Source organism: Oncorhynchus keta, chromosome 22 (genome assembly GCF_023373465.1).
Source record: "Oncorhynchus keta strain PuntledgeMale-10-30-2019 chromosome 22, Oket_V2, whole genome shotgun sequence".
Taxonomy (NCBI): domain Eukaryota; kingdom Metazoa; phylum Chordata; class Actinopteri; order Salmoniformes; family Salmonidae; genus Oncorhynchus; species Oncorhynchus keta.
The window spans coordinates 50081095-50095037 of NC_068442.1; the positions used below are offsets into that span (position 1 = coordinate 50081095).

Consider the following 13943-nt stretch of genomic DNA (forward strand, 5'->3'; position numbering starts at 1 on the left):
TTCGATTGACAGAGGTCAATTGCAAACTGAATGGAAATCATCCTTTCCGTTTCTTTTTATCCTAAACAAAACTCCCTAGTCCTTGTCGATGACAAGTACACCCATAACATGATGCAGCCATGTCAATCATACCCATAACATGATGCAGCCACCAACATGCTTGAAAATATGAAGAGTGGTACTCAGTGATGTGTTGTGTTGGATTTGACCCAAACATGACGCTTTGAATTCAGGACATACAATGAATTTCTTTGTCACATTCTTTGCAGTTGTTGATCCATCCTCAGTTTTCTCCTACCACGGCTATTAAACTCTGCAACTGTTCAAAGTTACCATTGGCCTCACAGTGAAATCCCTGAGTGGTTTCCTTCCTCTCCGGCATCTGAGTTAGGAAGGACGCCTGTATCTTTATAGTGACTGGATGTATTGATACACCATCCAAAGACTAATTAACCACCATCCTCAAAGGGATATTCAATATCTGTTTTTTTTTTACCAACTTACTGTACCAATAGGGGCCCTTCTTTGCGAGGGATTATAAATTCTCCCTGGTCTTTGTGGTTCAATCTGTGTTTCAAATTAACTGCTCGACTGAGGTACCTTACAGATAATTGTATGTGGGGGGTACAGAGATGAGGTAGTCATTAAAAAATTATGTTAAACACTATTATTGCACACAGAGTGAGTCAATGCAACTTATTATGTGACTTATTCAGCACATTTTTACTCTTGAGCTTATTTAGGCTTGACATAACAAATGGGTTGAATACTTATTGACTCAAGACATTTCAGCTTTTCGTTTTTAAGTAACTTGAAAACATAATTCCACTTTGGCATTGTGGGATATTGTGTGTAGGCCAGTGATACAAAATCTACATTTACTACATTTTAAATTCAGGCTGTAACACAACAAAATGTTGAAAAAGTTAAGGGGTGTGTGGACACTGTCATACGATGCCACCTTTCCAACAAGTCAGTTTATCAAATTTCTGCCCTGCTGAAATAAAAGATCCCAGACATTTTACAAATGCACAAAAAACTTACTTCTCTCAAATTGTGTGCACAAATTTGTTTACATCCCTATTAGTGAGCATTTAACCTTTGCCAAGATAATCCATCCACCTGACAGGTGTGGCATATCAAGAAACTGATTAAACAGCATGATCATTACATAGGTACACCTTGTGCCGGGGAATAAAAGGCCGCTCTAAAATGTGATGTTTGTCACACAACTCAATGCCACAGATGTGTCAAGTTTTGAAGGAACATGCAATTGGAATGCTGACTGCAGGCATGTTTACCAAAGCTGTTGCAAGATAATTGAATGTTAATTTCTTTACCATAAGCCACCTCCAACATCATTTAAGAGAATCTGGCAGTACATCCAACAGGCCTCAAGAGATGGCACCGACAGACATTCAAATCTGCTTCTATTTCCTAAGCAACTTTGCAGTATTTTGTTTTGTGTGTTATTTCTTACATTATTATAGCCCAGAATGTTTTTGTGTTATTACATGCAGCCGAAAGGAACTTTTGTATATCAGAGCGGTGGTAACTCACCAGCTGGGTTCTCAGTTCATCACGCAGACAGGAATAAAGAACTCTCTGGGAAGTTTGTAGTGTATGTTTTGTGTGATTGTGATGACATACAAAAACTCAAGACCTTTTGTTCACCCAACCTAGAATACCTCACAATCAAATGCAGACCGTATTACCTCCCAAGATAATTTTATTCGGTTATAGTCACAGCCGTGTGTATTGACCCCTGAACCCGATACCACGACGGCCCTCAAGGAACTACAATGGACTTTATGCAAACTGGAAACAACATATCCCGGGGCAATATTTATTGTAGCTGGGGATTTTAACAAAGCAAATATGAGGAAAACGCTACCAAAGATCTATCAGGGGGTAGCAGGTAGCAACAGGTAGCCTAGTGGTTAGAGGTTTGGTCTTGCAAGATCGAATCCCCGAGCCGACAAGGTAAAAAGCTGTCAATCTGCCCCTGAACAAGGTAGTTAACCCACTGTTCCTAGGCAATCATTGAAATTAAGAATTTGTTCTTAACTGACTTGCCTAGTTAAATAAAGGTCAAATAAAAAAATCAACACATAGACTGTAGGACTCGCTTAGGAAAAACCCTTGACCACTGCAATTAGCATTTTCGAGATGCCTACGAGGCCCTCCCCCGCCCTCCCTCCGGTAAATCAGATCACGACTCCATTTTGCTCCTCCCTTCCTATAGGCAGAAACTCAAACAGAATGTACCCATGCCAAGGTCTATTCAACACTGGTCTGACCAATCGGAATCCATGCTTCAAGATTGTTTTGATCACGCGGACTGGGTTATGTTCCGGGTAGCCTCTGAGAATAACACTGACGTTTACACAGACACAAGGTGACTGAGTTCATCAGGAAGTGGATATGGGATGTTGTTACCACGGTGACTATTATAAGGTGAATGCACCAATTTGTAAGTCGCTCTGGATAAGAGAGTCTGCTAAATGACTTAAATGTAAATGTAAATGTAAATGTATTAAAACCTGCCCAAACCAAAAAACATGGATAGAAGGCACTATTCACACAAAACTGAAAGCGTGAACCACCGCATTAACTATGGCAAGGTGACTGGGAATATGGTTGAAAACAAGCATTGTAGTTATTCCCTCTGTAAGGCAATCAAACAGGCAAAACGTTACAAAGGGAAAACCAGCGGACACCGTCTTGCTCCCGGACAAGCTAAACACCTTCTTCGCCCGCTTTGAGGATAACACAGTGCTACCAATGTGGCTCGCTCCCAAGGTCTATGTGTTCTCGTTCACAGTGGCTGACGTGAGTAAGACATTTAAAAGTGTTAACCCTCGCAAGGCTGCCGGTCCAAACGGCATCCCCAGCCGCGTCCTCAGAGCATGCGCAGACCAGCTGTCTGGTGTGTTTACGGACATATTAAATCGCTCCCTATCCCATTCTGTTGTCCCCATATGCTTTAAGATGGCTACCATTGTTCCTGTACCGAAGAAGGCAAAAATAACTGAACTAAATGACTACTGCCCCGTAGCACTCACTTCTGTCATCATGAAGTGCTTTGGGAGGCTAGTCAAGGATCATATCACCGCCACCTTACCAGCCACCCTAGACCCACTTCAGTTTGCATACCACCCCAAGAGGTCCACAGATGACGCAATCAGCTATCGCACTGCACAATGCCACATTTACATTTACGTCATTTAGCAGGCGCTCTTATCCGACTTACATCCCTATCCCATCTGGACAAAAATAATGCCTATGTAAGAATGCTGTTCATTGACTACCTATGTGAGAATCAACTACAGCTCAGCATTCAACACCATAGTACCCTCCAAGCTCATCATCAAGCTGGAGGCCCTGGGTCTCAACCCCTCCCTGTGCAACTGTGTCCTGGACTTTCTGACGAGCCGCCCCCAGGTGGTGAAGGTAGGAAACAACATCGCCACTTCGCTGATCCTCAACACAGAGGCCCCACAGGGGTGTGTGCGCAGCCCTCTCCTGTACTTCCTGTTCACCCACGACTGCATGGCCACGCACGCCTCCAACTCAGTCATTAACTTTGCAGACGACACAACAGTAGTGGGCTTGATCACCAACAATGACGAGACAGCCTACAGGGAGGAGGTGAGGGCACTCGGAGTGTGGTGTCGGGAAAACAACCTCTCTCTCAACGTCAATAAAACAAAGAAGATGATTGTGGACTTCAGGAAACAGCAGAGGGAGCACCCCCCTATCCATATCTAAGGGACAGCAGTGGAGAAGGTGGAAAGTTTTAAGTTCCTTAGCGTACACATCACAGACAAACTGAATTGGTCCACCCACACAGACAGTGTGGTGAAGAAGGCTCAGCAGCACCTCTTCAACCTCAGGAGGCTGAAGAAATTTGTCTTGTCACCCAAAACCCTGACAAACTTTTACAGATGCACAATCGAGAGAATTCTGTTGGGCTGTATCACCGCCTGGTACGACAACTGCACCGCCTTCAACACGAAGGCTCTCCAGAGGGTGGTGCTGTCTGCACAATGCATCACCGGGGGCAAACTACCGGCCATCTAGGACACCTACAACAGCTGACGTCACAGGAAGGCCAAAAAGATAATCAAGGACAACAACCACCCGAGCTACTGCCTGTTCACACCGCTTATCATCCAGAAGGCGAGGTCAGTACAGGTTCATCAAAGCTGGGACCGAGAGATAGTTCATCAGACTGCTAATCTCACAAAGAGAGGAAGCAGCCTACATTGAGACCCAATCACTGGACACTTTTAATAAATGGATCACTAGTCACTTTAAATAATGGCACTTTAATAATGTTTACATATCTTACATTACTCATATCACATGTATATACTGTATTGAGACGCAATCATATATATCACATGTATATACTGTATTGAGACCCAATCATATATATCACATGTATATACTGTATTGCGACCCAATCATATATATCACATGTATATACTGTATTGAGACCCAATCATATATATCACATGTATATACTGTATTGCGACCCAATCATATACATCACATGTATATACTGTATTGAGACCCAATCACTGGACACTTTAATAAATGGATCACTAGTCACGTTAAATAATGGCACTTTAATTTCTACACAGCATTTTGTGACATCGGCTGATGCAAAAAGGGCTTTATTGATACATTTTGATTGATTGACAGGCTCATTGTTATGGGTGTCAAACATGGTTTCCATATGTTTTGTTTAAAACCATTCCATTTCAGCATTTACATTGAGCCCGTACTCCTATAGCTCCTCCCACCAGCCTCCACTGGTTGATATGCAGATGTGGTTCAAATCCAAACAGCTATGTATGAATACAAAGGGTCATTTCAATCTAGAATTTTTTGACCACCTTTGAGCATTCTGGTATATTATTTAGACATATCAACACACATTGCAATTATAGCTGTCCAGTTGGGTGGAATGTACAAATGTATACATCATTACATTAATATATGTATAGGCATGGTGGATTAAGGACGCCATTGTAAGGCCTACATTGGCCATGCTCTAGCCCAAGTCCCAAGGGTATTATTTTCGCAGTTATGTAATTATTCAATGTTTTTAAATAGATGGTGAACCTGTATGATGAACAAAGAAATTACATTTAAATATCAAAACGTGTGATTCACCATGTCGATTAATTCGAGTAACTGCTTTTGGGTTGTTTTTCTTGTCAATCGCAAACCTCGTGCATGTGAAGAACATACGCAGACAATATGCAAATGTTTGATCTGTGAGTGGAGGAGATTGTAATGTGGGCGGAGTACAGTGCACGCACAGAGCAGGAAGGTAAATTTGTGTGGCCTAAAAAAAGTTTGTTCAGAATGCTCAAGCAAAGTCAGTAGTAAATAGTATGAAGATTGGCAGAAGCTGCTTGCTTCTACAATAGAAATCCCCCGATCACGCTTGTAAGGCGACGTCGGCTATGTAAAAATTAATGAGCAGAATACGTCATCTGGTCTAAACTGTCGTCACGCTCCGATATTAAAGTCGTTTTTGAAGAAAATGAAAACGTGTCAGTTTGTCACTTCCAATAGGTTGGAGTAATAACATGTTCAACTGCGTAAGAATCTGGCTCGAATCTGGGTTGTGACTTTAGATTTCGATAAAATGACCCGCTAAACAGGAATTGTTCACTTCTAGCATTGACTTCTCAAACCCTAAATCCCGGTCTACTTCACCATGCGGTTCTGAAAGTCGTGATGTTTCGCCTCTGGGTTTATAAACTCTTTGTGGCTCAAAGCCTGCGCAGATTCCCTGATCTGAAGCTTAATCATGTCTTCATCATTATACCAGTCACAGTTCGTTGTATAACGTAGAGTTGATGTGGATCAGATAATTAGCGCAGTGCTGAACATCAGCACACAATAGTCAAAGAAGAAGCACGTGGTTGATAGGCAGCTGGAGGAGACCACGTGGCTCAAATCGAAACAGCTGTGTATCAATACAAAGTGTCATTTCAATCGAAAAATTGTAACAAATTCCAGCAATTTATTGAGCTTTATAGTGTATTTTTCGACAAATCGACATGTCATGAAATTTTAGCTGTCTAATAGCTAGGTGACATGTACAAACATACATAATGGCTTCAAAATATGTGTAGGTATGGTGGACCAAGGACGCTTGTAGGCTTACATTGGACATACATAAGCATAGCCCAAGCCTCAAAGGATATCATTTTTTTGCAGTTATATAATTAGTCAGATGTGAACAAAGAAATATAATTTGAAATAACCAAGCGTGTGATTCAACGATAACCGATTCGTTTAAATTCACATTCGAGTAACTGCTTTTTTTTCGGTGGGGGGGGGGGGCTTGTTTTAAAATCAAGTGCAAAATCCGCGTGCACGTGAAAGCCCCATACGCAGACACTATGCAAATGTTTGCTCTGTGAGTGGAGGAGATTTGTAATGTGGGCGGGGTACAGTGTACGCGCAGAGCAGGAAAGTAACCCGCGCGTCTCTCTACGTATCTGTCTTTCTTCCTCGGTGTTCGAAAGAGTAGGTTGGGCCACGTGCAGCGAACAGTAATCCTTTTTTTTTGTTGAGCTTTAACATTCTACACGTCCAAAATCGTCCAAACACAACACAACCATGGTGAAATTAGCTAAGGTAAGACAACTGTTTACACTCTTTATGTTCCGTTACTTAAATCGTGTTGGTTTGTCAATGCGGGTGTTTTTATTTTATTTTTTTTACATCCAAAATGAGGTATCCTCTATTGCAATAGACGACAGCCCGACATTAGAAAATGGCAGAGACACGCATTAATGTTGGCTTGCCCATTTCATTCTACTACTACTTAGCAACAAAACATGTGTGTATATATATATGTATTTGGTGCTAAGTCTAATACAATCGTTGTTTTGTGGCCTTTAATTTTTTTTTTATTGGAGGTTAAGCAGTTAACGTTTATCTCGACCCAGATTTGATCAGCCATGTTTTCTCTGTTCTTACAGTTCTGCCTAAAATGGCCATGCATGCGCGTTCGCGAATCAAGCGTGCTCTTTCGTACCCTGGCTCGCTCGTACGTTAACTAGTTAACAACTTATTTCTGTAATTTTGATAGTAGTTGATTTTTGTTTTGTTTATGGCGTTATGACATTTTATTAGTTCAATCTAAGACAAGTTGGATTTTTGGCTTCCGTAGGCAATGTGCTGGTTTAGCTAGCTAATGCTAACTAGCTGCCTAGCGCAAATGTTTTGAGGTCTGTCGTGTACCATGTTCGTTATTTATGAGCTGAATGTTTCTTCAACCCGGCATATTCCTAATTAAACGCGGCGACAATACTTTGAGACACGCTAATTTGGTGTACAACAAAACTGACAAAAATAATTAATATTAGCAGCTAGCTAGCTAGCGCCGTACTTGTGCTCCCCACGTGGGTTGTGCGCCAGCCCCCAAATGCCACACACGAGGTGCGAGCCCCAAACTCGGCAAGTTAAAAGCAAGTCTGGTCTGTCAAGCATGAATGGTTTGTCACATTCGCTCGAAATTGCCTCAAATTTAAATAGGTTAGTTACTGGCTGTCCTAAAATAAATTTTTGCCCATATGTTCATAGCAAGTCGCTTTTGCGTTCAGGAAAATGGCTAGCAAGTAAAACCACTAAACAAATGTCTAGATTTGATTTGTTGTCCATAACTTTTTATAATGCTGAACCCAAGTTTCCAATTTTCACAGGCAGCGAAGAAACAGGCTAACCCCAAGAAAAAGGCCCCACCACCTCCTAAAGAGGTGGAAGAGGAATCCAGTGAAGAAGAAAGCGAAGAGGAAGAGGTAAAACTGACCTGTGTAACATCATGTGGTAACATTCTCTATGGAAAAATAACTTTGTTTTTTTAATGTGTTGACTATGTTCACATGTTCCAGGCTCCACCAAAAGCAGTAGCAAAGAAGGCCGTCACACCAGCCAAGCCAGCACCGAAAGCAGCTAAGAATGGGAAAGCAGCAAAAAAAGCAGAAAGTGAAGAGGACGATGACTCTGGTAAGAACCATGTCATTTTAATCAAGCGCTCAATCGGCAGCATTCGTTTCAAAGGAGCTATTTACACCTTTTACTACGTGTGTTTAGTGAAATTACAGACCAAAGATTGTAGTTTTGGTGAATTGAATTACACTGCCCTGACACTTGTTGACTTTTCAGAGGAAGAGTCTGAGGAGGAGGCCCCCCCACCCAAAAAGACCCCAGCCAAAGCCACACCTGCAAAGAAAGCTCCAGCTAAGACAGAAGAGTCAGATGATGATGATGACGATGATGGTATGAGTATCTCCCCATACGCAATTTTTATATATCTATTGGATACATAATGGAAGTGTCAGGACAATTAATGGGGGTTGGACACTTATCAGTGGTTTATGGTTTGAGCGATTTACGCGACTACTAGTAACCCGGATTCCCTCCATTTCTTGGCACACCTGTAGTTGCTCAGTACTCGCGTGTGATTGTACGGAGGTAGAACAAAGCCAGTGCTATGTCTTCGGTACCAGTGTGTGTTATTGTCTGCTGGTCCTATCCTCAATCGCTGGCACACTTGAAGCCCAATTGATGAGTTCTAGATGCACCTTTAGGTGGTTTTACTGATTTAAGCTGGACATGGGGGTGTTTAACGTTACTCTCTTCTGTAGATGAAGAATCCGAGGAGGAGGCCCCACCCCCAAAGAAGGCTGCTGCCAAGCCCTCAGTGAAGGTTACTGCAGCCAAGGAGGAGTCTGACGACGACGAGGATGATGATGAGGGTATGGATGGATCTCGCTGTCTATCTTGGACGTTACACGTAGGACTTGTTGGTTGAAATAATGGGTGGTAGTTCAATGTACGGACCACACTGGCAGATCGATATCGGGGGTCAGCTGAGCACAAGCACACTTGATGAACAACAAGGGACTTAATACTGAATGTATTTGATGTCACTACTTATTTTTATCTGATGTGCACAATCCCTGGTCAGTAAATGGGTCTGTAGTTGATGATTTGGGTCTAGTGAGACTAAAGCCATCTGTCGTGCCTTCCAGACTCTGAGGAAGAGGAGATGGACACCACCCCGGCACCCGCAGCAAAGAAAGCAGGCATGGTCAAGGCTAAGGAGGAGTCTGACGACGACGATGATGATGATGACGAAGACGAGGAGGATGATGATGATGATGACGACGATGATGATGATGGTAAGTAATACAGGTTTATTTCTATTACCCATTTGGTGAAAGGGGTGGCTTGGTCTCCGGCAGGCACGTTCACATGTTGGCCAGTACTCTGAAATGACCAACTTGCTAACATGTTGTAGGCAAACGTGTCACATTCAACTCGTTATCAAGTTGGACGTTTCAGGTTCCTAGTTGTGACTAGCAGGTGAATACGACATTAGCCCCTGCCTCCACCTTTTGGTGTTGGCACATATATAGTACAGAGCTGGTCTATACAAAAGCGCACCTGTTATTTGAAGGTATTTGGGTCCTAAGCAGGCTGTCTTGTTCCACAGAGGCCCCAGCGACTCCTGCAAAGAGGAAGGCCGACAACAAGAAGGAGACCCCGCCTGCCAAGAAGGCCAAGTCCGAAAGTGATGGTAAGGGCCTTTACAGTCAGCCCTTTCAACAGCTGCTCCCACACTGAACCATAATACGCATGATGAACAACAAGGGACTTAATACTGATTCGTTTGATGTCACCTTCGTGTTGTTCTGACGGTGTTCGTAGGTTGCCGTTGATGAAGATCATTTAAAAAGTAACCTGATTGATCGTTCCCCTCCCCCCTCTCAGATACGTTCTGTCTATTTATCGGCAACCTGAACTCAAACAAGGACTTTGATGAAATCAAAGAAGCCCTGGCAGCTTTCTTCTCAAAGAAGAACCTTGAGGTTCAGGACGTCAGACTTGGCGCATCAAAGTAAGTGACGTGCCGGTGGATTCCTATGTTATGATTGTTCCTACTTTTCAATTGGCCAGACACAACTGGTGTTCTTGATGGGAGAGGGTAGTTGATTTTTGACTTTATTGACCAGGATTCCCTCCATTTCTTGGCACACCTGTAGTTGCTCAGTACTCACGTGTGATTGTACGGAGGTAGAACAAAGCCAGTGCTATGTCTTCGGTACCAGTGTGTGTTATCGTCTGCTGGTCCTATCCTCAATCGCTGGCACACTTGAAAAAAGACAATAAAGCTTAATTGATGGGTTTTATATGCAGTCTTCTAATGCACATTGTCTTGCGCACCAGGAAGTTTGGCTATGTAGAATTTGCCTCAGCGGAGGACATGCAGACGGCCATGGAGCTGAACGGCAAGAAGTGCATGGGACAGGAGCTGAAAATGGACAAGGCCCGCAGCAAAGGGAACTCCCAGGATGAGAAGAAAGGTAAGGGGGGTTGTTTCCTTGCAGACCGATTCGTGCTCTTGGCTTAAGTGAGAAAGCCATAGAGATCTGTGCTTGTTCAACAACCCAGATTTACATTTGTTACTTCTGAACATGTTATCTTAGAGTTGTTTTGATTCTTGCTTGAACAGATGCTAAGATTGTAAGTGTTTGAACTTTTGCATAGTAACTATTTTGGGTGCAGCTGAATGCTCATTGTCAGTATTTTAAGAACTCACCTGTCTCAACTCTTGTGCACATCGCCCTCTTGTGTCAATTTTTTTTGTCATTCTCTCATTTAACAGATAGGGACGCGCGGACCTTATTTGTGAAAAACCTGCCCTTCTCGGCCACAGAAGACGACTTGAAGGAAGTGTTTGCGGATGCTGTTGAAATCAGGATACCCCCAGGCCAGGACGGTTCCAATAGAGGGTGAGGACCTGTCTTTGTTTCCTGGTTAATGCATTTGCATATTGTATCTTCTCTTAAGGCCTGATTTATAGTAGTAAATTTAACCAAGCTGCACCCCCCACAGCATTGCCTACATTGCGTTCAAGACTGAGGCCATGGCGGACAAGATGCTAACAGAGGCACAGGGTGCCGATGTCCAGGGACGCTCTATCATGGTCGACTACACAGGCATCAAGAGCCAGAAGGGAGGAAGACCACCAGGTACGCACCACCGGCGACGGGGCATTTTAGTTCTTCAATCGGGACCATGTCGTGATGAAACATTTTCCTTCCTGACACTCTGTGATGATTTCAAAGATAGTCAAGTACTGAAATACTGGTCTGTTGCTATGTTTACTTCCGTGGTGCCGATGCACGCCAACATCCACCGTTATCATCTTGTTCCTTCTCTTAGCTCAGGCAGCGGCTGAAAGCAAGACCCTCATCGTTAACAACCTGTCCTACAGTGCTACAGAAGACTCCCTTCAGAGTGCATTCGAGGGGGCTGTTTCCATCAGGGTACCACAGAACAACGGCAGGCCCAAAGGGTGAGGAGTTTTTTTTTCCCCCTGTAGCATCACTAGTTTCCTGACTTAGTGTGGGGGGGTTTTGGTAAACCGGCAGTACCTACTGCTCTGTTGGATGTGACCTCGTGGGATGGGTCAGACCAAAACCCTCAGGGCTTCTCATGAGCTCCTCTCTGCCAATCAGTGGCGTTGTATGGATTCGCACGAGAAGTAGAGACTAATCACAAGTTGAACAGGCACCCCCTAATCTCAACAGGTGTTGCCCATGTCTGCTGTGAAACAATTTTAAGATCTCATCAACAACCCCCCATCAAAGCTTCGGGAACTTAAACCCATTTGTCTCTCCTGTGCAGGTTTGCTTTTGTGGAGTTTGAGAGTGCAGAGGCAGCCAAGGAGGCGCTGGACAACCTTAACGGAACAGAGATTGAGGGCAGGCAAATCCGGCTAGAGTACAGCCAGAACAGTGGAGGCAGAGACGCCGGCGGCAGAGGAGGATCCGGTAGGTTTTTTTAAACTTTACTCCCGTTGTTGTCGGTCTTCGGTTGTGTAGACTGTTGTCAGTTAGAAAGGAAGTTGGCTTCTTGGCTCCTGTGTGAGTGGTTGGCTCATCCAGCTACCTGTATGCATCAATATTAAGTCGCTCTGGGTAAGAACGTCTGTTAAATGTAGCATTGATAAGTTCTCTCTTCCAACCCCCCTGCCAGGAGGTCCCACGAAAACCCTGTTTGTCAGAGGGCTTTCTGGAGACACCACAGACCAGTCACTCAGAGATGCCTTCGACAGTGCCACTGGAGCCAGAGTGGTGACGGACCGTGACACCGGCAACTCTAAATGGTAAATGATGTTGTAACTCCTATGTAGCCTTGGGACTTCTTCTCATGAGCTCCTCCTGTCCCACACCATGACAGTGAATGGATTCGCACGAGAAGTAGAGCCAAATCACAGTCAAAACAGGCACCTACCTTGATCTCCGTGGCAGTTTGCCCATGTCTGATGTGAAACAAAATGACGAGATGTTAGCAATATGCCTCTGGTGATTACTGAAGGGCTACTGCGTTTGCGTTGCAAATCAATTGTGCTTGTTAGATATCACCACTTCCTGTTCCTTTCTGCAGACGTGCACTTCTCCCTTCATTTGTCACCTTCCTTCCCCCTCCAGCTTTGGATTTGTCGACTTTGACAGCGAGAGCGACTGCAAGGCGGCCAAAGAGGCCATGGAGGGCGGCGAAATTGACGGCAGCAGTGTGAACCTGGACTACGCCAAGCCCAAAGGAGACAGCGGTGGATTCCGTGGGGGTCGCGGAGGCTTTGGCGGCGGTGGACGGGGAGGTCGCGGTGGTGGTTTCGGCCGTGGCGGCGGAGGTTTCGGCGGCGGCAGGGGAGGTCGTGGCGGTGGCTTCAGGGGGGGCAGAGGAGGTGACCGTGGGGGTGGACGCGGTGGATTCAGAGGTAAAGGTTCAGAGTTTGGCTCTTGTGTTGCGTAGACCGGAGATGATGGATACTTTTCACTCTGATATCTTGTGATGAATCTCATAGATAGTAGGTACTGATCTGGTCCATTGAACTGCTGAAGCAGTCTCCTAACTTAGACCCTCGTGTTAATGTGCTTCTTTCAAAGGAACAGACCGTGACTTTCTTTTTTTTTCTCCTTCCCTTTTCTAGGTGGAAGAGGCGGTGGATTCGGAGACAAGCCCCAGGGCAAGAAGATCAAATTTGATGATTAAAACCCCTGTCTATTTTACTGTTTTGAAAAGACTCTGTTTTCATCACCGTACCCATACGCTGGCAGAGCCTTTTGGACATTCCAGAAAGCTTCATTGATATATATAACTGTAATGGGCTCTCTAGCGCCCCCCCCGCACCAACCTTTTCACCCTCTCAGCTTGAGAGCTGCCTGTCAGTTTTGAATTGTCCTTCCTGCATCATCCACATGAGTTTTGTTTTTGTTTTTTTCCCCCCCAAAAGAGTTAATGGAATGTCTGGCAACCCTGTTTGCTGTGAAAAAGCCCTGTTTGTTCAGGTACATATTGTACATTCAACAATTTGTATTTCATTTTACCTTTTTTGTAAGAAAGTCCTGTATCCTTTAATATCCTTGTTTTGTTCTAGTTTGCTCTAGGTGAGACTGTATAACGGTAAAAAATGTGCAAGGCATATTGTAATGGATGGAAGATTAAATCGGCCCATGTCTGTCGGGCGTTTAGAATCTCGTAAATCGGTGTTTTGTCATGTTTTGGGTGGGGTACAGTCAATGTCTTTAGAAGTCTAGAGGTACTAGAGGCCTCGAATAACGTTATACAAAAAAAAATGTATCATATGATATTTGTAGTGCATTGACTAAATCTTGCTGTTTGAAAATGTAAAGGTTTTCACAAAGTGTGATAATTGAATAAACCGAAGTGGAGATTTTTTTTTTTAAATGTCTTTTGACCTTTCCTTTCATAATACTCTGGAACTTTCCAAAGAATCATTTGTTATTATGGCCCTTTATTTCAGTTGAAGAGGAACTTAATCAGTTGACTAAAGACAAGCATTCGGTGAAGCTAGATGACTCTCTCTTTTTTTT

General features: G+C 43.8%; 1 protein-coding gene and 6 non-coding genes across 9 annotated transcripts; all 7 read left to right on the forward strand.

Moving 5' to 3' along the window:
- The first annotated feature begins 6500 nt into the window (after positions 1–6500).
- On the forward strand, positions 6501–13797 carry ncl (nucleolin). 3 transcript variants are annotated; one of them, XM_052475489.1, is made up of 16 exons: positions 6502–6666; positions 7737–7832; positions 7926–8040; positions 8200–8313; positions 8682–8792; positions 9069–9218; positions 9533–9616; positions 9811–9937; positions 10267–10403; positions 10706–10832; positions 10936–11072; positions 11266–11398; positions 11731–11876; positions 12082–12211; positions 12537–12826; positions 13040–13797. In XM_052475489.1, the coding sequence occupies exons 1-16, from the start codon at positions 6649–6651 to the stop codon at positions 13099–13101; spliced, it is 1977 nt and encodes a 658-aa protein (XP_052331449.1). In that variant the 5' UTR covers positions 6502–6648; the 3' UTR covers positions 13102–13797. The 3 variants fall into 3 exon arrangements, with proteins under 3 accessions (XP_052331448.1, XP_052331449.1, XP_052331450.1); XM_052475490.1 differs by having other exon boundaries at positions 9069–9214; positions 9532–9616; XM_052475488.1 differs by having other exon boundaries at positions 6501–6666; positions 7926–8313.
- On the forward strand, positions 8453–8589 carry LOC118401613 (small nucleolar RNA SNORA57). Its single transcript, XR_004829305.1, has one exon. It is a non-coding gene; the product is annotated as a small nucleolar RNA SNORA57 (small nucleolar RNA).
- LOC118401609 (small nucleolar RNA SNORD82) lies at positions 8916–8989 on the forward strand. Its single transcript, XR_004829301.1, has one exon. It is a non-coding gene; the product is annotated as a small nucleolar RNA SNORD82 (small nucleolar RNA).
- LOC118401610 (small nucleolar RNA SNORD82) lies at positions 9669–9741 on the forward strand. The gene has a single exon (XR_004829302.1). It is a non-coding gene; the product is annotated as a small nucleolar RNA SNORD82 (small nucleolar RNA).
- LOC118401615 (small nucleolar RNA SNORA57) lies at positions 10058–10194 on the forward strand. Its single transcript, XR_004829307.2, has one exon. It is a non-coding gene; the product is annotated as a small nucleolar RNA SNORA57 (small nucleolar RNA).
- Positions 11531–11662, forward strand: LOC118401606 (small nucleolar RNA SNORA75). Its single transcript, XR_004829298.1, has one exon. It is a non-coding gene; the product is annotated as a small nucleolar RNA SNORA75 (small nucleolar RNA).
- LOC118401607 (small nucleolar RNA SNORA75) lies at positions 12248–12383 on the forward strand. The gene has a single exon (XR_004829299.1). It is a non-coding gene; the product is annotated as a small nucleolar RNA SNORA75 (small nucleolar RNA).
- Positions 13798–13943: the final 146 nt, after the last annotated feature.

What these genes read in the sequence shown, in the direction of transcription:
- ncl (XM_052475488.1), top strand. An exon ending in CTCCCAGGATGAGAAGAAAG is followed by an intron (nt 10,404 to 10,705) that starts GTAAGGGGGGTT and finishes CTCATTTAACAG; the next exon opens with ATAGGGACGCGCGGACCTTA. An exon ending in CGGCGGCAGAGGAGGATCCG is followed by an intron (nt 11,877 to 12,081) that starts GTAGGTTTTTTT and finishes CCCCCCTGCCAG; the next exon opens with GAGGTCCCACGAAAACCCTG.